The 26,459-nt window shown below is 48.0% G+C and overlaps 1 protein-coding gene across 1 annotated transcript in view; it reads left to right on the top strand.

The window, feature by feature from the left end:
- Positions 1 to 25,078, top strand: part of THBS4 (thrombospondin 4) — a 53,795-nt gene extending 28,717 nt beyond the window's left edge. The window contains exons 5-22 of the mRNA XM_061430054.1: positions 245 to 327; positions 675 to 726; positions 933 to 1,135; positions 2,813 to 2,950; positions 5,146 to 5,214; positions 7,719 to 7,871; positions 10,912 to 11,016; positions 11,585 to 11,692; positions 12,006 to 12,165; positions 13,590 to 13,708; positions 14,584 to 14,636; positions 17,519 to 17,712; positions 18,563 to 18,741; positions 20,308 to 20,356; positions 20,454 to 20,650; positions 21,246 to 21,418; positions 24,152 to 24,291; positions 24,852 to 25,078. Of these exons, the coding sequence (XP_061286038.1) occupies positions 245 to 327; positions 675 to 726; positions 933 to 1,135; positions 2,813 to 2,950; positions 5,146 to 5,214; positions 7,719 to 7,871; positions 10,912 to 11,016; positions 11,585 to 11,692; positions 12,006 to 12,165; positions 13,590 to 13,708; positions 14,584 to 14,636; positions 17,519 to 17,712; positions 18,563 to 18,741; positions 20,308 to 20,356; positions 20,454 to 20,650; positions 21,246 to 21,418; positions 24,152 to 24,291; positions 24,852 to 24,913 (2,237 nt within the window). The 3' untranslated portion in view covers positions 24,914 to 25,078. The remainder of the gene's footprint in view (positions 1 to 244; positions 328 to 674; positions 727 to 932; positions 1,136 to 2,812; positions 2,951 to 5,145; positions 5,215 to 7,718; positions 7,872 to 10,911; positions 11,017 to 11,584; positions 11,693 to 12,005; positions 12,166 to 13,589; positions 13,709 to 14,583; positions 14,637 to 17,518; positions 17,713 to 18,562; positions 18,742 to 20,307; positions 20,357 to 20,453; positions 20,651 to 21,245; positions 21,419 to 24,151; positions 24,292 to 24,851) is intronic.
- The last annotated feature ends 1,381 nt before the right edge of the window (positions 25,079 to 26,459 follow it).

Genomic DNA, 26,459 nt, shown 5'->3' on the forward strand with positions numbered 1-26,459 from the left:
AGTCCAGGGCAAGAGGTATCGTCATTGCACTTGTGTTTGTATAACTCATAGGAATTTGGACTAACTAGAGCAGTGGCATCATTATCATTATTTTTTAGGCAAATTAGATGAATTTTACCCCATGTTAAATTCTCATACCCTGAGTTTTTCATCATGATAATTCTCTGGGAAATCATTTGTTTTTGAGTCACTGTAGAAATAGCTGTCATTTTCTGATGCTCCTTTCCTTCCACTGTTCCTACAGGAGACTTTAATCGGCAGTTCTTGGGGCAGATGTCACAACTAAACCAACTACTGGGAGAGGTGAAGGATCTTCTGAGACAGCAGGTAACAAGCTGGGTGGACCATCAGAAAAACCCTGTAACAGAGATGCTCTCTGTTGGAGCTGATAGAACTGCAGGCCTGCAGAAGCAGGGAAGGGCCTGGAGCCAGACCTCAGGTGGCCCCGTGCAGCCTGCCGCCCTGGGGCTCTGCTGGAAGGGCTCTGAAAATGGGGGGCTGTCCAGGGCTCCAGGCAGAATGGGGCTCCAGGCCGAATGGGAGCCACCCAGGGCTGTGTTAACATTCCTTTAGGTTCTGTTTAATAGTTTGCCACTCATGGATTCTTTCATTCCTGGATTATACATCAGGTACTCCTTTTCCATCTTTTTTTTTCCCCCTTCCCATTTCTAAAGGTCAAGGAAACATCATTTTTGCGAAACACCATAGCCGAATGCCAGGCTTGCGGTAAGTGCTTTTCTAGTAACTGGCATGCTTCGGAGTTGGACAAGCAAATGTGGACTGCTGAAGGGCCTGGGTGGCTGCGGTTGGTGGAGGTTTGGCACCGAGGTGGAGGGAAGGGAAAAGAAACTCATCGGGGAGCTGAACCACATCCTGTATCAGCTCTATTTTCTTGGTGGTTGAGAAACCTGTGGATGATGGTTTTTGTCTAGGTCCTCTCAGCTTTCAGTCTCCAACCCCCAACACTCTGATGCCTGTGGTACCCGCGGCATCCCCGACACCCCCCGTGCGCCGCTGTGATTCCAACCCGTGTTTCCGCGGCGTGCGATGCACCGACACCAGAGATGGCTTTCAGTGCGGACCCTGCCCCGAGGGCTACACAGGAAATGGGATCGTCTGTTCCGATGTCGATGAGGTAAACACTCAACTAGACAGAGGGGGCTCCCTCGGTATCGCGGACAGCCTATGGCTTATGGGAAGAGAAGCCAGGTCGATGACTGAGGGCTGACTTGGGTTGACCTCCAGGCCACATGAAAACGACTCCCTCGGGAATCTTCAGAGACCCATGGGAGGTGGGGAGGCAGAGGCGCGACCTATGGTTGTGGCCACCATCATTGTACCTCCTGTCTGGGCTTCCCACCGCGGTGGTTCGTGTTGCTGCAACGCTGAGATTTCAGCCTTTGACTCTATCGCTGATTCTCATAAGCAGTCTCTGGGACTACTGTGATTTTTTTGTACACTTGTGAATGTGGAAAGGGAACCATCTGGGTAAGGGTATATTTTATGGGTTGCAACTGATTTCTTCAGGCTTCCTCAGTGGAGGAGTGAGAGGAATCTCAAACCAACAAGACCTTTTGAGGAGGCCCCATAGTCTGTGAGTAACCAAATGTGCCCAGAGACGGAGCCAGAAAGACATGTAGGGCAAATACAGGCTGTTTGGCCAACTGGCAAAGCCTCTGACAGAGATTGTTTCAAGACCATAGTTATCCAGTCACTGGTCCAGTCTCAAGGAAGGCAGTGTTCACAGTCTCAAGGAAGGCAGTCTCAAGGCTGCCCCCAGCATGCGCCTCTGTCCTTCCATCAGGGCAGAGGAGGGCTTCCCTGGTGGCTCAGATGGTAAAGAATCTACCGGCAATGCAGGAGACCGGGATTCAATCCCTGGGTCAGGAAGATCCCCTGGGTAAGGGAATGGCCACCCACTCCAGTATTCTTGCCTGGAGAATCCCATGGACAGAGGAGCCTGGCAGATTATAGTCCATGGGGTCGCAAAGAGTCAGTCACAACTGAGCAATTAACACTTTCACACTTTCAGGCCAGAGGAAGGCTGGAAGAAGCTTAGCTTATGTACATGCATCCTATAGACTCGTGGTAGCCGATTACCTCCCCAGGTCGTAAGCAATTAAGACAATCTCTAGTCATCCCTCCTTTGGAAGAGCATCTGCACGTGTTTCACAGAACTGCATGTGGTTCTTATCTGTGAACTGGAATTTTCCTTCTTTTGAAAGGGCAGGAAGTGGTCATGTTTTTTACATTAGTTGAAGTGGTTTAAAAAAAAAAAAAAGAAGAATGAATCTCCTAGACTGTGAGAGCCTTGCAACAGCCATGGGCTTGATAGGGTCCAAAGTCAGGAACAGCCCCTGATGAATCACATCTTACTGAAGAAATGACAGCTGCCCTGGCTTGATCTTCTCAAGGTCTTTTTGAGTAGTTGCTTTAATAATGCCTTTGGACTCAATGGCCACCTGACAAATGTCCAGGAGCACTGTTCTCTCCCAGACATTTTTAAATTCCAAGTTAGAATATCAGGGAGTTTGCCCTGGAAGGTGGGCTGCTGAACATTAGGACCCTTTCCACTCCGCTGTGCTTCATTCTATATTATAGCAAAGCTCACAACAAGGCAACCTCCAGGCCGTGTGGGTCAGGGATTCTCTGGGTCACTATGAAATTGGAAGCCTTTATTGCCTTTGATCATTTCAGCCCCCCAAAAATGGATAGTTAAGTGATTCCACAAGTTTGTGCAAAGAGATGAACAATGGACATTTGAGCGTGTGTTCTCCCTGTGGCTACAGACTGAATTTTTGTTTCTCTCTAGTGTAAGTACCACCCCTGCTATCCTGGCGTGCGCTGTGTAAACCTGGCTCCTGGCTTCAGATGTGATGCCTGCCCGGTGGGCTTCACAGGGCCCATGATGCAGGGCGTTGGGATCAGTTTCGCCAAGACAAACAAGCAGGTGGGCTGAAGTGGTGGTCTTTTGATCTTTAATCGCCAACAGGAAACCTTTGGTTGGTTCCCGTCTCTTTCCATTCCATAAGGGTGTGTGGAATGTCCTCAGGCACTATGGGCACATTAGCAGGTTTTTCCAACTCATTTCTGAATATACGTGTCCATCAAGGCTGGTGAGGAGCAAGCTAGTCAACTGGGATCATCGAGTATCTTTAGAAAAACAGTGAAGGCAGTAAGACTGGATGTGTGGCTGGATCCAGGCTTATTTTGTTGGTAGCCATTTGAACGATTAGTGACACAAAAACTTAAGAACTGGCGAAACAAATAAAAGCTTTCGAAAATTAGGTCACTTCTATAGAGTCATTGTTGCTGATCAGAAGCTGTTTTAGAGATGAGAAGATTTCAAGAGTAGACGTAATCCCCTGGGGAAAACCCCCTTTCTTCTTATATCAGCTATAAATTGCCATAAAGCTCTTGAGCAGTTTGTGACAGTCTCCATTTATTTCTCGATGTTCTACTATATCCTGGTCATTATTTAACTGACTGACTGTGAAATTCTTTCTGATGTATTCAGCCCTTAAAAATGGTTGGTCTATAAATATATTTTACTACCTTAGGGAAATTATTAGCTTTGAAGAGGACAGAGGTTCATTATTTCCTAGCTGCCTATCAAAGAATTCTAGAGGGCATCATTTTTTAGGCTGGAAAAAGGAACCAAGCTAGACACACAGGGATGGCAAGAAGTCATTAGAGTAATGACCTAAAGCTTTACTTCCTCTTCTGTAAAGACAGAATCGTCAAGACTAAGCCAAAGGAAACAGACAAAAAGAAATAGAAGGTGCCTTATGTAAGCTAGGAAGGAGCCCTTCCAGTGGATTTCCAGTATGGTAGAAGAAACTCAAGTCGAAGGGAGCCAACTTGCTAACATTTAACAACAAATTTTAAGGCATGACCAATATCAAAAGAACTATAAGGAAATGTGCAGCTTCTAGAAACAAAGTGGGAACTCAGAGTCAGGGCTGTAGATGGAAGCTGATGCCACAGCAGCTCATGTGAGATGGAAGATGGGTATAGGCCCTCCAAGTGGGAAACTGGGGTTCATGCACTATGTGGGTATAGCAGATACTGTTGGAAAGACCTAATACCCCCGAAGAAAGCCAGAAGCCTCAGAGAGCTACCCTCCTCATTAAGGAGATGAAAAAACTTTCCTAGCCACCCCCCTGCAAATCAACAGAAAGCTTGATGTCTGTTTTGGGACATGGTTGACAGAAAATCATGGTTCCCTATAGCAAATCAAAGCTCCAAGCTTGTACAACATAAAGTCATGATATCTGAATCTGTGTTACACATAGAATGCAGAAACAAGCCCCAAAATTGACATAAAAATTAGCCTTAGAGCAGTAAAATCCCCAGGGCCCTGGCTGATATCACTTTGTGAAGAGACTCCAAATCTCAGGGCCCGTGGGACACCCTCAAGCAAGGCCACTAAGGATATACTCATAAACAAAAATGTAATTTATATAAAGAAGCTACCCTGAGGAGATATGACAGATATTAAAATGAGTTCAGAAGGAGAAAAAGGAAAAAGTAGGGAAAAAAATATAGTCAGGTTTGAAAAAATAACTAGGTAAAATTTATTCAGTGAAAAATATAATAACTGACATCAAAACTAAAATAGATGAGCAAAACAGCTAGCAGGGGATTTATTGACTAGAAGGTGTATCTAAGGAAATCATCTGGAATATAGCACAGAGAAAGAAAAATATGGAAAACAGGGATGAGAGGTTAAGAGTGAAAAGAAATTAAGAAAATCCAATATTTGTTTAAGTGTAGTTACAAAGAATAGAAGGAACAGGAGCAGAGGGGAACTAAGAATTTTTCAGAACTGAGTAAAGATAGGAGTTCTTGGGTAGAAGAAGTGCATGAGTCCCAGGCAGGGTAAAGCAGAACCTTCCTGAAATTGTGGAGCAGATTAATCATGTTAAGTTTCTGAACAACTTTAAATACCAAGGAGTCAGCTATCACTTGGAATTAGGTTGAGCTCAGACCAAAGCAAACACAGGGAGATGGCCAAAACAGTGCTCTGATGACCAGCCACTCTGAAAGTCCATGTTGTCGCTTCAACCAAAGATGTCAGAACAAAGCAAAATGTATTTGCCTGTCTACTTAAACAGTGTGTCTCTTTCAACCCTTCCACACTAGGTCTGCACTGATATTGATGAGTGTCGAAACGGAGCATGTGTTCTTAATTCTATCTGTATTAACACTTTGGTAAGTATGTTTCATGGCTCTTGTTATTGATGACCAGTTATTAAAACAAGTGTGTGTCTATAAATCATAACCCCAAGGCAGTAGAGAACATATGGGCATAATATATTTGATTTGCAAATGAGGATAAAAGTTTGTGCTGAGGGGCTTCCCCGGTGGTCCAGTGGTTAAGACTCGACACTTTCAATGCAGGGGTTACAGGTTCAATCCATGGTTGAGGAACTAAGATCTCACATGCTGTACAGCATGGCCAAAAAATAAAAAGTTTTGTGCTGAAAAAGTTTTTACTATAAGAGTAATGGATAAGTAATTTTTTCTATAAGAATAACTTTATGATGGAATTCCCTGACAGTCCAGTGGTTAGGAGTCTGTGCTTTCAGCGTTGAGGGCACAGGTTCAGTCCCTGCTCCGGGAACTAAGATCTCACAAGCAAGAGTAGCATGTCCAAAATAATCTTTTTCAAAATGCCAAACTTGTTCTTTACCATCTCTCAAAGTTGCAGTGTTGGGCTTTTGGATGAATGTTTATTTAATAAAATATTATCATTCTTATATTTTTTAAATAGGAAGAGCTTCTTAGTTTTGTATTAATAGTTCAGTATTCCAGAATAGGCATTTTACTGGTGACAATTCCCAAATAGTATTCATTGTTTTTACAGAACTTCTCAAAAGTCATTTGTATTAAATTAAACTGCTTAACACTTAGGGGTCTAAATTTTAACTCTTTGGAAAAGGGCTTTATTTCTGGAAGTTCCTGTTGACTCTTTGAAGGTGGTAGATGTAGCAGAGTGGACTGTCAGGAAAGAACTGGTGGCTCCAGCTACCGCTGCTTCTCGCTTCCCTGGTGGTTCAGCAGTAAAAAAGAATCCACCTGCCAATGAAGGAGATGTGGGTTCAATCCCTGGGTCAGAAGATCCCCTGGAGAAGGAAATAGCAACCCACTCCACATACTCTTGCCTCAGAAATCCCATGGACCGAGGAGCCCAGTGGGCTACAGTCCGTGGGGTCACAAAGAGTAGGATACGACTGAGCAACTAAACAACATCACTGCTTCTCACTTACTGTGTGTTCCTGGGAAAGGTTTTAATCTCTAGCTTCCTAGTTTCCTTATATGCCAAAGCATTTTATAAATATTGCCATTTACTTTAATCCTTACAACAATCTGTCAATAGGCACTATCATTATTCTCATTTTACAGCTGAAGGAGCTGAGGCCCAGTAAAGTTAAACAATTAGGCAAAGACCACACATCTCGTAAGACGTCCAGTTTGCCTGCAGAACCGTTTTTATTCACGACACTGCCTGCTAATATACTGGGACTTCCTGCTTCTTAGCCTTTTACCAGGAGAAAGCTAGTCTGCAGAAATAGATCTGGGAGACACTGACATGAAGGTGATAACTAAAGCCACCCTGGGAGAAGAAAAGTAGGCAGTGGAATTGTCTAGAAAGTAGAACTCTAGAGAACCTCAAAAATGAACAAGTAGGCGAAGGAAGACGAGCAGAGGAGCAAAGAAAAGCAGAGAACTGACCAAAGGCTATGGTCCAGTGAGGCTAACAGACCAAGAAACATCACTGGAGGGAATTTCCTGGCAGTCCAATGGTTAGGTGTCTTCCAGGGCCCAGGTTCAATCCCTGGTTAGGGAACTAAGATCCCACAAGCCCTGCGGTGCAGCAAAAAAAAAAAAAAAAAAAGAACTTCCCTGGTGGTTCAGTGGCTAAGACTCCGTGTTCCCAATGCAGAGGGCCTGGGTTCTATATCTGGTCAGAGAACTAGATCCCTCGTGGCACAACTGAAGATCGTGTATGCCACAGCTAAGTCCCCGCACAGCCAAATAAATATATTTTTAAAAATCACTGGAGAGCATCTTTTACGCTTAGTGATTAGGGAGTTGTGAATGACTAAAATCACTGAATTGTATTCTTTACATGGGTGTCTTTCATGGTATGTAAATTCTATCTCAGTAAAGCTGTCTTTAAAGAAAAGTTGGGCTTGCCTTGGGAGTGCTATCCCGATGGACCTGACAGCTCATTTGCCAGGCTTCTTCCACACCAGCCCACCTCATCAAAAATCCTCAATGCTAGGCCACCAACAGTTCTCTGTCCATCACTTGATTAAAAAATAAATAAAAATTTTTTTTCTAACTTGCCTTTTAACCCAACCATATCCTTTGTCCCCAGGGTAAATTCTCTCTCTCTACCTCCCAGGACTTCGTTCAGGTTTTCACCCCTTTCCTCCTTGCCCTCCACAGTGGAGCCGGCAAGACCAAGCGGCTCCCCAGCCAGCCTTCTTCTGCCTTTGGTTCTGTTCTCTTATGTCTCTGTGGCCGTCTGTGGCTTCCAGTCTGCTCGTGTCTCCCTCAATATTCACACGATGTTATAAGACACGCACATAACAGAGGCAGGCATGGGGCTCACTTCGTCCTGGCATCATCAGGTCCATGTACAAACAGACACTGTCATAGGCCCTTTGCTCCCAGGTCCGAGCATCGTCTCGCTCTGCTCCTTGCAGGGATCTTATCGCTGTGGGCCTTGCAAACCAGGGTACATCGGTGATCAGATGAGGGGATGCAAAATGGAAAGAAACTGCAGAGATCCAGAACTGAACCCTTGCAGTGTGAACGCCCAGTGCATCGAAGAGAGGCAGGGGGATGTGACGTGCGTGGTAAGTCATCTGCTGCTTGCTTTGTCGTTTTCTCCCTTCCCTTTGAACCACCACCGCTCTCTGGTTTCTGCTTGCTTCAGAGTAAAAGTACTCAAAAACGAAAGCAATTCCATCAAAATAAACGAAGGATGTGGCTGTAACAGAGGCAGCTGAAGTTTGTGGAGAGCAATCTGAAGTCACCTTTGCACTCTCTTGGCCGTGGGTCAACACCATTTTCTTGAGCATGCTGGTGGTGGAGCCCCAGCTCCCATACACCCTCTGTGGGAGGCCCAGGAGGTGAGCCCCAAGACTCAGGGGAGATGCCTTCCCTCGACTAGTCCCTCGATAAGCTGCTGGTTTACATGAGCACACTTCCCTTCCTCACTGTCCTCGCCCTGAGGACGTCCAATTTCCAAGTCTGGCCTAACACTCCGGGAGATGAACTGCCCTGGAGGGGTGGCGAGCTGCTGTCAGAAACCCTGGGAGTAAACCCTCCACCTTCCACAGCACCCGCTCTTCTCTGTGCCCGCCTCTGCCAGGCTCAGGAGGAGCTCGGTGGGTGCTCACTCTCCTTCCCGTGCAGCTCCCGGCCCTGGAACTGCCTGGGGAGGGGAGGCCGGAGAAGAGGGCAGGGCACTTCAGCCTCTCGAGGGTCTCCCACCACTCAGGTGTAGAGTGGGCCCTTGGTGAGGAATGGAGCTTGTTACTGCCATCTGCCCCCAAACCCCAGCCCCGGAGTCCTGGGGCAGGAGTGGGGGCTTCTAGACATGGCTAAATAATCCGTCTTCAGCTGTTCACTTCCTGCTTCCTCCCCGGGGAGCCAGGCCCCTTAGAGTCTGGTGTAGCAGTCAGCCTGAGCGGCAGGATAGATTCTGGGAGACTTCTCCCTTCTTCATACCTCAGACTTCTTTACCTTTTTGTTCTCAAAATTTTCTACTATGAGCATATGGCTTTCAAATAGGAAGAATGAGGAGAATCAAAACCAAGTTAAAGAAATAACTATAATACCATCCCCTCTCTCCAGTGGTACAAGTAATTTGTACAAGGTACTGACAAGGGAACGAGCTGGGTTGAAGAGGGAGAAAAAAACCAACAATTTCTTTAATTCCTATCAATGGGGCTTGTTTATTCCCATTGAGAGGCAAGCATATATCTATGTTTAAATCCTCATCTTTTGTGAACAAATTAACGACTCCCCTGGGATGGTGGGTGATGGGGCTCTTAATGTGTTTTTGAATTTGTAATAAGGCACAGCGACAGATGGTGAAGGATTAATACACTTGGAGTGACTACTAAAATAATTTAATCTGTCAGAAAATGGCTCATTAAAAACGTATTTGTTCCTAGAGGAAATTTTTTCTTCATTAAAATGAGTCAAGGACGATACCCCCATGGCTGTGCTTTCCAGGCCTTCTAAAGGCCCTACTGAAACAACTGAGCGGAAATAAGGGTAGTTACGGGAGGGGTGTCTTTGGAACCCTGCCTTCCATGTCTCTGGTTGCAGAAGAGGGGTGCATGTGATTGAGAACAGACAGGCTGCAGCCTAGGAAGTCACTGGTCTTAAATCACCTCATCTTGATTAATGAGGGCAGGAAATTTAACGTTAACTAGTGTCAAGCTTCTCTTCCCTTGGCCCTGACGCTGTTCCCCAGACTCTTACCCACCTCCCTCCCCACCTCACTGGTTCCTTGTCACTTTCCAGGCCGCCCTGTCCCTTGTTCCTTCTTCTGTTCTGCCTGTCCCTTCAGGTACTGATCCTGCTCCTGGGCTGAGCTCCCAGGTACCACCTCGTACCCCGGACGCCCTTATGGAAGGATTGCCTTTGTCTTAGGTTTATCATTATCTTTTAACCAGGCCCACTAGGATATGGATATGAGGGGAGAACTCATGTTAACCAAATACATATGGCAGAAGACATTGAACTGGGACAGTCTTGAGTTCAAGTCCCAGCCCTGAGACCTTGGGCAAGAAGGGACTTCGCTGCTCTAAGTTGACTCTTTTGTAAAATTGGGTAATGATGACTTTGCATCATCACTGTAAGGACTGGAGTAAATGCCTTTAGAGTCTGGTCGGGAATAACTGTTACTTTGATGCCTATTCTACTAGCAGTGAAGGCTTCCCCTCAGCAGCTGGTGGTGGCAGGGAACTTGGGTAGACTTTTTCAGAGGAATGGAGAACGCACAGACCCAGCAATGCACCTGTGGGAACCTTCTCCTGTTAGGGGATATGAACAGAGGTTAAGCACCTTGGAAGGTTCCCTGTGTGGTGGAAATTGATCTAGAAGACCGTTAGATACAGAGATATGGGGCCAGGATGATAAGGAAAGTGCCTCAACAGCCTCTCTCCCGATGCGTGCATTTATTTCCACTGGAGAATGTTTTGACAATAATCCCAAATTACAAATATTAATACAAATAAATACCCTTTGAACCAGGAATTTCACACTAAGAAACCAGAAGGTCAAATGTACTAGAATTTGTCAAATGTGCAGAAGGACAAATGTACTAGAATTCTTTGTGGCAGCATTGTTTGCAATAGAAAAAGGTTTTAACAACTTGACACCCACCAGTAGGGGACTAGTTGAATTAATTAAGGCACATGTATTCCAATTTATGTATAATAGATCTGTGCCCATTAAAAAGAATGACACAAATCTACATGCAGTGATATGGAAAGAGTCCCAAGATGTAATATAAATTTTTAGAACTCAAGGTGCAGAGTAGTATACATGTGTGCTACCAGTTGTGCTAAAGGACAAAAAAAAAAAAGGAAAAGAATATGTGTTTGCTGGTCTCTGCCCAGCATGTCTCTGGAAGTATTCAAAAGAGTGGTTTGCCTGGATTCATGAGCCCAGGAGCAGGAGGGAGCTTTCACTCTGCCTTTGTATCTTTTGAATTTTGAACCATTAGACTACAATATTCAAAACACAGCTTAATAGTTTTAAAATCCTCCCCACAAAGCCTCCTGGCTCTGGGCCTGTGTACAGGAGCAGAGGCCCTTGTAAGCCCCAGCCTCCCACCAGGCTCAGCGCCTGGGCTTTTGACAGGCTTTCTTTTCACAGTGTGGGGTCGGCTGGGCTGGTGACGGCTACATCTGTGGAAAGGATGTGGACATTGACAGTTACCCTGATGAGGAGCTGCCATGCTCGGCCAGAAACTGCAAAAAGGTGAGGGGGACGAGCAGGAGAAGACACACGCGTGAGCACATATGCACACTCGCTCTGTGGCTTTCCAGAGCCACATCTTATATCAGGGAGGGGTTCTGTGGGTTCCATTCAGAATGTATTTTTAAAGTAGCTGCATCTCAAATGTAGCAAAACAGCCATTGACAATAAAGTCAGATAGGTACAGAGTGTGTTGAGGTCAGAAATAGTTTTTGATTTAGATGGAGATGGGGTGGGGAAATGGGGAGAAGTTGGTAAAAGGGTACAAACTGTCCATTATGAGGTGAATGAGATCTGTGGATCTAATGTAGTTAACACTGTATTGTATGCTTGAAATTTGCTAAGGGTAGAACTTACATATTCTCAGCAAAATAAAGGTAGGGATAAATATGTAAGGTGACAGATATGTTAATGAAATCAGTGGAGGCATCACTTCATAATATATACATGTATCAAATTATCACATTATACATTTTAAATGTCTTGCCATTTTGTCAGTTAAAATACCTCAGTAAAGCTGAAAAAAAAGACAAACGTAGATGTCCCTCTGAGCTGTGTTTCTCCAACTTAGGACAATTGCAAGTATGTGCCAAATTCTGGCCAAGAAGATGCAGACAGGGATGGCATTGGAGACGCCTGTGATGACGATGCTGATGGAGACGGGATCCTGAATGAGCAGGTAGGCACCTGCTTTGCTGGGAGGGTCTGGGAATGGCCACGTGCCAGAGATGGTAGAAGAAAGTCCATGAAGTTCACTGTTTATATGAATCATCCCAAATGTCCATTTCCATGCCTGTGTTTCCACAGCACTGTAACTTTTTCTTCTAAGATTCCAAAATGTTTAAAATACAAAACTGAGGAGCTTTGACCGCCTGAGGTCTGACATCTCGTGCCAGCAGCAGGGGGGTGGGGTGGGAGGAGGTTGACTGGCATCCACCACAGGACCAGGCACACAGGCGGTCTCAGTAAATGTCGGTCTCGGGATCCTTTAGGATAACTGTGTCCTGACCCACAACGTGGACCAGAGGAACAGTGACAAAGACATCTTTGGGGATGCCTGTGATAACTGCCGGAACGTGCTGAATAATGACCAGAAAGACACTGATGGGGATGGGAAAGGAGATGCCTGTGATGACGACATGGATGGGGACGGTGGGTTTGCCTCGCGTTGTCTTTTCCTTGGGACCTATCTGTGCTTTTCTCCTTGTTCTCTCTTATGAGCAGGAACAGAATTGCTAATTCTGAAGGCCTTCCTGCTCTGGGGGGTTCTACATGGCCTGAGCCTGGGAGACCCCAGGTCCACTTATTTTTGTCTACTTATTTCTCCCATGTTTAATAACCTTCATGCTCCAGGAACTCAACATCATTGCCAGAAGCTGTAGGAATCCCTTCAAGCAGTGTCTTGTCAAGGCTGTATCTTTGGAAGACATCTGTCTTCTCAGACTACAGCTTCCTCCCTCCCACCGTCCTTCTCAAGCATAAGAGCCCTAGAAGTGGAAGATTGAGGGAGAGGGGCAGAGCAGGATCAAGCACTGCAGCCCCAGGTCAGGCTCCTCATGCAGAGAATCAGGTCTTTTCCCAGAGAGTGGAAAGGGCCATCAGGCAGGTGGCTGTACCAGCCAGCTCCAGGGTCCACTGAAGGGCCTCATACTTTGGTCTGTGTGAGTAGTACCCCTGGAGAACAATTCTAGAGCTCTGCAGGCCATAAGGAAGGACATTTGTTTCTGTATAGCTCCCATAAAACACAGATGATTGTCATCAAAGTATAGGCTGGATCTGATCATTTCTGAAAAACATATCACTTTATAGGACCTTGAAGGAATATCCTTTTAGAAATACACTATACCCACCAACACCCTACTCCAGAAAATTCACACCTCTCTAAAATGCAACCTTACCTTCTATAAGCCGGACAGCTGGTAAACCAGCTCAGCAAAATGAACAGAAAAGGCCCTGAGTTGTAGCATTTGCATTTCCATGATATAAATACCACTCCCACCATCCCTGGTTCCAAGGTACCAAGAGGAGATGACACAATTGAACAGGAAGCTGGGGGGAAATGGTGTGAAGGGCCTGGCTCCAGCCCACCACCGCCCAAGCCCTGGGGCCCTGGTAGTAACAGACCCACGAGCTCCTCCCTCCCCAGGCTTGGCCCTCTTGCTGCCTCATCTGGTCACAGTGATAGCCCTCAACACCTTGGACAGATTCTAACTCGCTGGATAAATGCCACAAGTCACTGTTCGTTTTTGAGCCTCCCAGAATTCATCCTTTGATGTTACCTCAAGATAACTGCACCCCTGGAGAAGGGAATGGCTACTGACTCCAGTGTTCTTGCCTGGAAAATCCCATGGACAGAGGAGCCTGGCGGGGCTACAGTCCAGGGGTCACAGAGAGTTGGACATGACTGAGCACGCACACACAGCAGATAACTGCTGGAAGGGGTAGTGCTCCCTGAGGATGGCCTGGGCGGATGCCACTCCCCGAGTGCTGGCCTAATCACTACAACTCCTGAAAGTCTGTGCTCCAGACCTTTCTGTGATGTTCGCCTGACTCAGGGAAGCATTCCTCTCTTGAAGGAATAAAAAACATCCTGGACAACTGCCAGAAAGTTCCCAATAGTGACCAAGAAGACAGAGACGGTGACGGTGTGGGGGATGCCTGTGACAGCTGTCCTGAGGTCAGCAACCCAAACCAGGTTAGTAGGACCCAAGGGAAGCCGAACCCCAGGCTGAGCGCCCCGTGCAAAGATGCACTTTAAGACCAGCATCTGGAAGAACCCAGCAGAGCCCACCAGCCCCGTTTGCTGCTGCTCCCTTCCTCCTAACAGCAGAGGTGATAATGTTGTATACGTAGGACTGGAGGTGATGGGAGGGACACTGCAGGACATCTGGGGCCCTCTGACTCATCTCACAGGCTGTAGAGTCCCTCTGATGTCAGTCCTAGGAATCTAAGGATGCCCAGAACAAGTTTTTTTTTTTTTCCTGCTGAAAGGAAAATGTAACGGAAATTAACTATGGGGAGCCTCATGTCCCTTTCATCCCCAAACCCCTGTGTATGGACATTTCAGATTAGGTTCAATCAGCGATGTGCAGTTTCTCTTCTCTCTCCTCCTTCCTGTCTGGATCCTTGGGTGTGATGTGTCACATATTTTGAAAGCCCTGGGAAGGGGTCGTCATTGTTGCCCTCTGACTCACTCCTGTTCTGGCTCCGCTCCAAAATACAGAAGCAAAGCAAAACCTGCTTGCTTCATCCTCGTGTCTGTGGTTGGCCCCCTTCCGACCTGTGCCGGAGGGCCGTGTCTGCACCTGCCCCCACACTGCCCCGGCGCCCTTCTCCAGTCAGCTCATCTGGTGTGTAGGCAGCCCGTCCTTGGAGCTTGATATTTTGGAAGGCTTTTTTGAAAATTCAGCATTGTGCCTACACCAATATGGTGTTGTCCTTTTGCAGCTTGCACCACCCCAATTTCAAAGAAATAATTCCTGAGATCCAGTGATGATGGGCCAGGCCTGCCTTCTCCGGAACGTTCTGTGCAGGCCTAGGGATAAATAACACGTTCTGTTCCCTTTGCAGTCTGACGTGGATAATGATCTGGTTGGGGACTCCTGTGACACCAATCAGGACAGGTATGGCATGTCTCCCAACTGCATAGGACCAGATGAAAAATCCAGAGGGAGTTTTCTCTCTCAGAGCTTTCTGCTGCTACCATGCTTTGAGGGCTCTCTGGGTAGATTGAGTTGCTAGAGGAACAATGGCTGTCTTTGGTCAGGGTCACTGCACCTCTGTGGATGGGGGAGTTGACTGTATCTCCACGTGGATGGGCCACGAGGCACTCGAGCAACTGAGACTCCATCACAGGAGAGGCTGTGTGGCATCCCTTGTTAGAGATGGGCTCTGGAGCAACACACCTGGATGTAAATCCCAGTTCTCCACTTAACACATCAGCTAAGGCAATGGCACCCCACTCCAGTACTCTTGCCTGGAAAATCCCATGGATGGAGGAGCCTGGTGGGCTACAGTCCATGGGGTCGGCTAAGAGTCGGACACGACTGAGCAACTTCACTTTCACTTTTCACTTTCATGCATTGGAGAAGGAAATGGCAACCCACTCCAGTGTTCTTGCCTGGAGAATCCCAGGGACGGGGGAGCCTGGTAGGCTGCCATCTATGGGGTCGCACAGAGTTGGACACGGCTGAAGCGACTTAGCAGCAGCAGCAGCAGCAGCAGCAGCAGCAGCAACCTTACACTTCAGCTGCCCATCTCTCTGTGCCTCCATTTCCTCATCTGTAAAATGGGGCTAAAACTGGAATGTAGCTCTTAGGACTGTTGTGAAGGTTGAGCTAGTTTATGGAAACTACATATCACAGTTTCTGTTACATGGATATTAGCTCTTTTGCTATTGTGTGTTCTTTCAGCTCAGGGAAGCTTCACCATCAGCCCCAAATAGAGAGCTGCCAGCTTGCTGAGAGATCTTTGTGATTTCATTGTCTCTGGAATCGTTTCATTCAGTCTTCTTGGGTGGAATTGTTCTATGCAAATGAATGCTGTCAGCCCTTCTCATCCCACATGGATGGAGGCCTATGTTAGGACAAAGAGCTGGATCTGATGCTATAAGAACATCAAAAACGTAGACATGGGCAACTCTGCTAGAGGCACCTGCGGTCTGAGACTCTGGACCCTGTCATCTCCATAGGGAATCATAGGGGGAGCAGGACAGGGATGAGGGAGGGAAAGGGTCTGAAAGGCAAAAGGAACAAGGTAGCTTCCCTCCTCAACTTCTCCTTAGAGGCTGCCCTACAGCCAGCAGCTCTGAAGCCCAGCCTTGCTCAAGGATAGATCCTGTCAAGCCCCATCTCCATCCGCGTGCTCCATGTCCTTGCTGCAGAGTACATGCTGGCTAAGTGAACGTCAGCATACTTCTCAGTCTGTCTCAATTTCTTCATCTGCAAAGTAGAGATAATTACATGCATCTTAAAAGTGATGGTGCAAATGAAAGATAATGTGGGTAAAGCTCCCGGCACAGTACTGGCCCCTGGGTGACCTGCAGAAAATGGTAAGTGAGGTATTTTTGTTCCCACAGCATGAGGAGAGGCGAGTCCGTGACAGGCTGACACAGGATATCTCTGTTGTTGAGTGGAAGGTGGGACTGGTACCCTGACAACTTCCCTCAGTGATGAGCATCACGAATGTTCCCTGTTGCAGGTCATCCTGCACTCTGATTGCCATCTGAGTGCTTTCTAAAATATCCTGTCCCACCAGCCTCTAGAAGTTGCCTAAAATAAATGACTCATTTGCTACATTTTAATTCCCACAGACTTGAGGACAGAAACTGCTTGATTTTGCATAAAAACGTTCGGGGGTATATGGCATGGCTGCTGACGGCAGTAGCTCAGGCTTATGTTTTGGAAAACAGCCCTGCCACAGGCCCAGGAATCCCGCTGTTCGAGCCGACCTGACTTTCCCTGGGTCCCATCTGGGAAGCCTGGCCTAGAGGGCATGCACTGGTCCCTGGCCTCCTTTTCCCATCCCATTGTGAGGGTAGTTGCTGGCCCAGGATGGGCCATGGTTAGAACTGGTGAAAGGAATATCTGCTGTAATCCCGAGTAGTCATAGGAGGCCACTGTCCACTCAGGGAAGCTTGGGGACAGGGCACACTCTTCCCCTGGTGGCCATCAGGCCTGGAAAGAAATTGAGACTCAGAGACTGAGGAGTATGTTGAAGTCCACTTCTTGTGCACTCACAGCTGATGCTTCTCGGGTCTACTGGCCAGGCATGGTGAAGAGTATTAGAAAAGGAAACTCCATAGGGCCTCCCAAGGGCTAGGCCCCTGGAAGTGGTTTTTCATGAAAAAAATGTAATATGCACTATTCTAATCAGCCTTCAGTCTTCAAGCCTGCAAGGTGGGCTGTTACTGTCCGCATGGCCCAGAGGGGGATGCCAAGTGTCGTGTTGGGGCCACGTGCACAGCTGAGCCAGGGCTCTCAGCCAGCACTTTGGTGCCCTGCCCGTCCCTCTGTTCTACTCCCAGAGTCTCTGCAGGGATCGTAGTCATACCAGGGATTGAAAGGAGCATTTGGTCACGGAATCACAGAAATTGACCCTTATTTTGAATAGAAAAGATCTACTTGTTGCAACAGGTCGGGAAAGTAGGAAATGGTCTCTGAGGCCCATAAGGCAGCCTTATCTCAGGACCTGTGAAAGTTGCTCAGTCGTGTCTGACTCTGCGACCCCAAGGACTGCAGCCCGCCAGGCTCCTCTGTCCATGGAATCCTCCAGGCAAGAGTACTGGAGTGGGTTGCCATGCTCTCCAGGGGATCTTCCCAACCCAGGGAGCAAACCTGGGTTTCTTGCATTGCGGGCAGATTCTTTACTGTCTGAGCCACCAGGGAAGCTTGATAAAAGACCAAGCCTGGTTAAGACCCCAAACCCAAACCCCTCCTCCTAAGAACTGGGCTCCTCGTGTCCCCTGCTGAGCTGTGACGTAGCCCCTCCCTCCCTTCTCCCACAGCGACGGAGACGGGCACCAGGACAGCACAGACAACTGCCCCACCGTCATCAACAGTGCCCAACTGGACACGGACAAGGATGGCATTGGCGACGAGTGTGACGACGACGACGACAACGACGGCATCCCAGACTTGGTACCCCCTGGCCCGGACAACTGCCGGCTGGTCCCCAACCCTGCCCAGGAGGACAGCAACAGTAAGCGGGCTCGGCCCAGGGCTCCCCTCAGCCAGGCTCACGGCGGCCCACCTCTGTCAGGGTCCAGCTCCTCCAAGCAGCCACAGCTTGTGTGGACAGGAGAGCCCTGGGAGCCACGCGTCTCCAGCTGTCAGAGGCGGGCACAGCCCTGGTCTGAGACCACATGGGGCAGGGAAGCAACCACACACTCCCCCTTGGGGCCTGCCCACCCCTTTCACCAGTGTCCCAGCGGGAGCAGGAGGGAGAGGAGGCCAGGTCAGCACAGGCGGGGGTGGGGTTCACAGGCTCCGATGCCTGCAGGGGACAGGTGTGCACAGGGCCAGAAATGAGATGGCAGAGTTGTGAGCACGGTAAGCGTGCCCACGCTGCATACGCAAACTCATGTCTTGATACTAATACCATCCTGTTAGCTGGACAAAAGACACTTTGGGCTAGATTCAGCCTAAGGGTCACTGTAAATTATTCTGAGAGAGAGTCTGATGGCCATAATTTCCCTGCTCTTTATGTCATAGTCCAGAAAGTACCGCAGACATTTGCTTACGTAAGGTCAGACTTAAGATCCACCCATCGTTGAGGAGCGATCCTAGAGGACACCCAGGGTTTCTTGTCAGGTCAGCTTTGAACAGTTACCCTCACGCTGCTGCTGGCAAGTCCTTCTGACCACCTGCAGTGGTTCAGCCACCCACCACCAGGATCCCAGGCCTGGCTCAGCCACAGCTGACTCCAGGACTTCTCTCTCCACTCAGGCTGAAGACCTAGCCCTGGCGCTGGGCTCTCTTTGGCTCCTGTTACAGAGGGGGTGGCGTGGGGGTGGTGGGCATTACCCAGCTCCCCTCCTCCATTCCCTCAGGCGACGGAGTGGGAGACATCTGTGAGGCCGACTTTGACCAGGACCAGGTCATTGATCGGATAGACGTGTGCCCAGAGAACGCAGAGGTCACCCTGACCGACTTCAGGGCCTATCAGACCGTGGTCCTGGACCCTGAAGGGGATGCCCAGATCGACCCCAACTGGGTGGTCCTGAACCAGGTGAGTGCCATGGGGCTGGCGATGGCTCAGCTTTGCCTCTCAACACAGGCTTTTTTTTAAAACTAATTTTTATTGGAGTATAATTGCTTTATAATGTTGTGTTAGTTTCTGCTGTACAGCAAAGTGGATCACCTAGACATACACATATCCCCTCCCTTTGGCCCTCCTTCCCATTCAGGTCTGAGTAGAGTTCCCTGAGTAGGTTCTCACTAGTTATCCGTTTCATACACAGTATCACTAGTGTGTAGGTGTCAATCCCAGTCTCCCAGTTCCTCCCCCCAACACAGGCCCTTCTGAGAGAAGTGGGTTAGAGGGTGCCGACTGTGAGCCAGGCACTTTACCACGTCACATTTATTCCCCACAACAGTCCTGTTGACGGAGCGCTTTAATTAGCTTCATTTTACAGATGTTGAGCTCGAGTCTTACAAAGCTTGAATGATTCCTCATGGTAAAACGGCAGGTAAGCAGCTGAGACTGCTGGATTTGGGGCCTAGGCAGTCTCCCTAGACCCATGCTCCCAGTCTCTGCAGCAGGTGCCCCTGTGCGTTCGCCTCCTTGCGGAACTAAAGAAGGCAGGCGCAGAGAGGCTTAGTAGACTTTCCAGCATCACCCAGCAGGCCACATTCATTAAAAGCATATGTATGTTGGGCTGCCGTCTATGGGGTCACACAGAGTTGGACATGACTGAAGCAACTTAGCAGCAGCAGCATGCATTAATATACGACATTCGTTTTTCTCTTTCTGACTTACTTCACTCTGAATAACAGGCTCTAGGTTCATCCACCTCAGTTCAGCTGACTCAAATTTGTTCCTTTTTGTGGCTAGAAAAATGGTTACTGGTGAACCTATTTGCAGGGCAGGAGTAGAGACACAGACATAGAGAACAGACTATGGACACGAGGGAGGGAGAAGAGGGGACAAACTGAGAGAGCAGCGCTGAGACATGTATATTACCATATGCAGAATAGATGGCTGGGGGGCACTGCTGTATAACACAGCCTAACCCCATGTTCCGCAGCCCAGAGGGTTGGGAGGGAGGTTCAGGAGGGAGGGGACCTATGTGTACTTACAGCTGATTGATGTTGTTGAATGGCAGAAACCTGGAGAAGGAAATGGCAAGCACTCCAGTATTCTTGCCCGGAAGATCTCAGGGACAGAGGAGGGTGGCGGGCTGCAGTCCATGGGGTTGCAAAGAGTCGGACACGACTGAGCGACTGAACAACAACATGGCAGAAACCAGCACAGTATTGTAAAGCAATTATTCTCCAATTAAAAATTAAAAAAAATTTTTAAAGCGTATGTTCTCTAGTTAAGAATCTATTGAATCAACTCAAGTGACAGTTTTAGCAAAACAGTTTCTACTCAGCACTGAGGTTTTGTTTTGTTGAAAAGTGTATGTTTTCTTTGAGCACAATAGAAGGTAGGGCAGTTCTTCAAATAATGAAATCTTTACACGGAGCTCAGACATCACTGACTTCTCACCGGTGATGCCCGAGAATCTGAGCTTCCTCGAGCTTATTCCATCCCCTCTGAGGTTAATCTTAACTCCTGCATTTCTCTCTGCAGGGCATGGAGATTGTACAGACCATGAACAGCGATCCTGGCCTGGCAGTGGGTATGTCCAGGGCCTCAGTCACCACTTGTGTGGAATTCACTCTTTCCAGCTACCCGCGTGGCTTGTCTGTTTTTCTCATCTGCTTTGATCTTTACAGGGTACACGGCTTTTAATGGAGTTGACTTCGAAGGGACCTTCCACGTCAACACCCAGACGGACGATGACTACGCTGGCTTCATCTTTGGTTACCAGGACAGCTCCAGCTTCTACGTGGTCATGTGGAAGCAGACAGAGCAGACATACTGGCAGGCCACCCCATTCCGAGCTGTCGCGGAACCTGGCATTCAGCTCAAGGTACTCATCTCCCTTTCTTCTGGGCCCTTCACCCTCCTTTTAAATTCTGTGTTCTCCTATATGGCATTCATTAATAGAAATCGATGCATTTGTGCTCAAATCTGGGAACTCTGCAGCCCATCCAGGGGGCCATGCCTTCGCTTCTTTGTACGAGCTGCATGCTCCCCTCTGGGTGAGAACGTCTGACCCCAGAGGTGGGGAAGATTTAGGGGTACATCTTCAAGCACAGTCCCCTTGGAAACTGACTAATGTGTTTCCTCGGGTGGCCAACTTTGTACAGGAGGGCTGGGAAACCATGTCCGTCACTCCTGCTGGGAGGAAAGGCAGAGGTCAGAACCCTCCTTGGCCAAATGTGGGGAGCGATGGGGCTGACAGCAGGGAAAGCACGGACCAAGGTAGTGGAATGCCGGCCAGTGCTGATCACTGAAGGCTGGGGATGACCACAGCAGAAATGGCATTGAAGCGTTTACGCCTTGTGTCCAGATTCAAGGCTGCCGGTTGCACCCATGAATCCCGACCCCATCACCACCCCAGGGATACGGGATGCAGGAAGTGCAGTCTGTGTATCTAAGACCTTGCTCGTGTCGTTGTCCAGGCCGTGAAGTCCAAGACAGGTCCAGGGGAGCATCTCCGCAACTCGCTGTGGCACACGGGGGACACCAGTGACCAGGTCAGGCTGCTGTGGAAGGACTCCAGGAACGTGGGCTGGAAGGACAAGGTGTCCTACCGCTGGTTCCTGCAGCACCGGCCCCAGGTGGGCTACATCAGGTAGGCGCTGCGCCCCCTCCTCCCACATCTCAGAGCCTTCGCTTCCCTGAGCAGACAGCTCCTGAAGGCGAGCCAGGACCTCAGGCTCCCAGGAAAGAGGTAGGAGGAGGACACCCCGCTCAGACTGACCACCTGGATGGTAGGGCCACCCGGGGGTAGAAGGACCTTCTGTGGGGGAGGCCTGGGCACCAGAACAGTCTGCCCCTCTGACCTGTGTCAGGCGAGACTGACTCTCATCCGCCCTCCTGTGTGGTCCCTCTGGACCCTGTATCATCACTTACCTCAGCATTTCGTGCTGCAGTGAGTCCCTCATGGTCTGATAAACTCCACAAGAGCAGCACCCGTGTCTCATTTTATCTTGGTCTCCCCTGCGCCTGACGTAGCAGTGACACATACTGCCCTCGGCATGAACTGACCCTCTTGTGAGCCCACGTTCTGCCTTATTTCCCTGTGAAAGTGTTAGTTGCTCAGTCAAGTCCGACTCTTTGCAAGCCCCTGGACTGTAGCCCACTGGACTCCTCTGCTCATGGGATTCTCCAGGCAAGAATACCGGAGTGGGTTGCCATGCCCTCCCCCACTGAATCTTCCCCACCCAGGGATCGAACGTGGGTCTTCCACATTGCAGGCAAATTCTTTACTGTCTGAGTCACAAGGGAAGCCCTTGGAATTTCCCTGTAGGACTGTTTAAAAAAACAAACACCTATTCTCAGAAACTAGGATGTCTTAGAACCACATCTTTGACATGTAGTCAATGTACTTTGGAGAAGGAAATGGCAACCCACTCTGGTATTCTTGCCTGGAGAATCCCAGGGACAGGAGCCTAGTGGGCTGCCATCTATGGGGTCGCACAGAGTCGGACACGACTGAAGCAACGCAGCAGCAGCAGCAATGTACTTACTTTCTCATTCCTCAGATTTAAAGATCCACACCGGCTTATGTAGCACTTCTTTAGGAAGAGGTGCTGATTGCATTTTCCTGACCGGGGCAGGAAAGCTGCTGAGTGGAAAAAAGGAAATCATGAAAGCTAATTCATACTTTGTCTTTCTTTGAGACTTTACACCAAAAATGATATCTGTCTAGAGGGAGGTTGTCATATTCTCAACCCTATTAAGCTGCATGTCCCCTTTTTTATAACAAATATTTTGAAATGCAGCCTCTTCCATCCCAAATGAAGTCATAGAAAATATTACCTACCTGCATGATGTTAAGGATCAATCTGATCCCTAATGGAGAAATAAGATTTATAACAAAATCGTGTAAGTGCTTGGACACAACCGTAGCAGAACACACAGTGAGGCTGCTGCTGGCCCGTGTACCTAGAATCACTGCAGGGGTGACGTCCTGCTACAGCTCGTGGGTTGTGGCCACAACGTGGTATTGCCAGCAGTGTTGTGAATTTCTAAAATAATGAACAGCTACAGAGAAGGACAAATATCGTATGATACCTCTTACGTGTGGAGTCTAATAAAAGGGTACAAGTGAACTTTGTTACAAAACAGAAGCAGTAGATGTAGAAAACAACCTTATGGTTACCAGGGGGGAAAAGGATGGATTGGGAGGTCAGACCTGACATATGCACACGACTGTTTATAAAGTAGATAATAAGGACCTACCGTATAGCACAGGGAACTCTACTCAGTACTCTGTAATGTCCTTTATGGGAAAAGAATCTAAAAAGAGTGGACATAGGTATAACTGACCTACTTCGGTATGCAGCAGAAAGTAAGACAACATTGTAAATCAACCACACTCCAATAAGATGAATAGGGAACAGCTTAATTTTTAAACAGGACAATGAAGTACAGTTGACTTGAACAATTCAGGGGGTGGTTCCCAGACCTGCAATGGACAAACATCCACAGATGCTCAAGTCCCATGGTCGGCCTTCTGTATCTGTGGTTCATATCTGCAGATTCAACTACCCGCAGATCATGTAGTGAAATAGTATTTATGGGGGGAAAAAATCCACATATTAGTGGGCCCATGCAAACCGATGTTGTTTAAGAGTCAAATGTACTCAACAGTTTATCAGTTTACCCTGGAAAAAAATCAGTTGATATTAGTGCAAAAATACTTGATATTCACACCTGAGTTGGGTTTTAAGCCCAGATAACTAGAAACAGGCCAAGGGTCTGTTCCTACCCAGGGGTCTGGAGGAGCACCCCAAAGGTGTCTGGATGCAGGACAGGTTTTTATTGTTCTCTCCAGGGCCTTGTAAGCCACCCAGCATCCCTGCCTTCTGCCACTAAATGCCATGGTTACAGCCCCAAATGCCCCCCACCCACATTTCTAAAATCCTACTTAGGGAATGCTGTTCCTCCCGAGGAAAATCATTGCTCCTGGATCCCAAAGAGCAGTGGTTTTTAAGTATGATGTCTGGACAGGGTAACTCACTGCACAGTGAAGTCACAAAGCCTCTTGGTCCTGGGTCGTATTGTGCTTTCTGATTCATCAGCGAGGACCCATTGAGTTGGACTCAGTGCCCAACCTCATCTAGGCCTTTCGAGGGACAGAAGAAGGGCAGATGTGAACAGGTGGTCCCTGACCTCATGGATCTCCCAGTCTAGCAGGGAAAGGGGAAAAGAGCAGCCGGAAGCACAGCCCAGGTCTGAGAAAAGTGGAAGATGAAACAGAGCAAAGACGTAGGTGGCCAAGAAGTAGGACCCCCTGTCTCCTGATGGGTGGTTCCTCCTGACCTTGGTTTGAAACCCACTCCGGCTGTGTTGTCCACAGGGTGCGATTTTATGAAGGCTCTGAGTTGGTGGCTGATTCTGGGGTCACCATAGACACCACCATGCGTGGAGGCCGGCTCGGCGTGTTCTGCTTCTCCCAGGAAAACATCATTTGGTCCAACCTGAAATATCGCTGCAATGGTAATGCACATTCTAGTTACTGAATAGTATTACTACTAGAAAAAAAAAAAATCAAACAATGCCACCTTATTGTATAGCACACATCTCTCCCAGAAGCCGAAAGTCATGCCACATACTCCTGAAATCTGAGGGTCCCTCTGTGATCCAAGCAAAAGGCAGATCTCATGTTTCCTATTTGATAGATGAGGAGATGGAACCCTAGAGAATTAAACTATTAAACTGCTTGGCTTGGGACATAGGGTTCTGCGAGAGATGGAGGCAGATTTAATTGAGAGGCAGCCTTCATTTTCATATAGCTCAAACACAATCATAAACTCAAAACCCATTCTGCCTGCTCATTTTCTTTTGGCCTGTGAATGAGGCTCCTGGGCTTTAAGCCAACAGTTCGCAAAGCTGCCTGAGGTAGAAAATGGCTGCGGGGTTGGGGAGTATGGGGGGGTGGTTCTTTGGGGGCTTGTTGGGCGGGCTGACAGCGACCCCTACAGGATGCCTCCCAGCTCGAGATGCACTAGGGCTGGAGGGAGCCTTCCTAATGCCCCTGTGCCTGTCCCCCTTTGCAGACACCATCCCAGAGGACTTCCAAGAATTTCAGACCCAGAATTTTGATCGCCTGGATAAATAAATGGAGGACGCAATCCGTAACTGCTTTTCCAAACACTAAAGTCATATGTTTTTTAACTTCCTACAATTTTCTTTGTATTCAGTGTGGCTTTCTTTTTGCCCACCCAGATATACCAAACTTCTTATATGAATGTGGCAATAAAGAAGAGATGATTTCTAAAAACCATGTTACCCAGACATCACTCCCATGTGGCTCAGGCTTTGACGGGGACTCTGCTGTTCTCTGTGGAATCCACAGACAATCGCCAGGGGATCTTTCTTCCTCAGTCGTGAGGTTGACCATGTACATCAGTCAGAAGGCTCAGGCCAAAGGTCTCACCTTCTGTTTCTTTCACAGAGAAGCCTGACAGTTCCTCACCTCAGCAGCCTCCTTATTTGGGGTAAGGAACCTCAGAAACACTGCTCAGGGACACTATTCCTATGAAGACTTTTCCTGACCGATCCTGGGTCGTTTGTCCAATTCTTTCTTATACCCTCTCCACCCCACACGCCTTCCACCCATACCTCTACCAATACTTTCAACAATTGTGCTTTTTTATATATTTGGCTCCCCCTAGTGGAATGTCAGCTAATTGAGAATTAAAGGACCACATCTTACTACAATCTATATACTCTGAATACCTGGTATGGAGATTACCTGTCCATTTTTTGCTAGACGGCTGACTCTTAAGTAATAAGGACAATAATGTATATGGATATGAGCCCTCCTACAACTCAGAAAGCTGCTCACAACATACACTATCTATGGTGGTATCAGCAGCCTCACTTTATGTTCAGGACAGAAACTTGCCTGATTTTTACATTAGTTCTTCTCCCATTTCATTTGTAAGGCAAATGATCCAGGCAAATTTTTTAAATAAATTCCCTTAGATTTCTGTTTCAAGAAATATTGCTGGGCGGCAATATATTCTCCTATTCCAGAATTCCCGGAAATACCTTAAGTTATAAATAAAGGATAAACACTGTCACCATCATTTTATTATGATTTCGGTAGAAACTACAGTGGCATATGCATGACCGATACAAGACGTGGAGGATTTTGGTCCACCTCACACGTACAGCCTACAGGTGTAGGTTGCTTCAAAAGTCGGGACTAGGGTCTTCGATCAGGGTCTTCAGTGACGGGACACAGCTTGGGCCTGTCCACCAACCCCCTGCTTGCTGACACTGTCTAATCGCCCAGGCAGACCCTGCTACAGGAGCCGCCTCCCAGGGTATCGGAGCTGCACTGCTACTGTGACACATCTATAGATCGATCCCAATTCAAAAGAGTCCAGGAAGGAGAAGTAAATTCGTACGGTTGGAGAATGTCATCTCTCAATCCTCCCCCCTCTTCCTTGCTTTTTGTGTCTCACTGAAAGGTTATTTCCTGAGCCCTAGGGCCTTCAGGAGCCCTCTGGCCCTCCTGGTCCTCCAACCACTCTATGGTATAGAGTGTACCTTTATAGGTATAAAAGCTATTTTATACTGTAACATTTTAGTGCCCTTTCTCTGGAGGCCTTGGCACTTTGCCAGGCGATATGTGATGAAGGCCAAAGACTCTCGGG

Source organism: Bos javanicus, chromosome 10 (assembly GCF_032452875.1).
Source record: "Bos javanicus breed banteng chromosome 10, ARS-OSU_banteng_1.0, whole genome shotgun sequence".
In the NCBI taxonomy this organism is placed as follows: domain Eukaryota; kingdom Metazoa; phylum Chordata; class Mammalia; order Artiodactyla; family Bovidae; genus Bos; species Bos javanicus.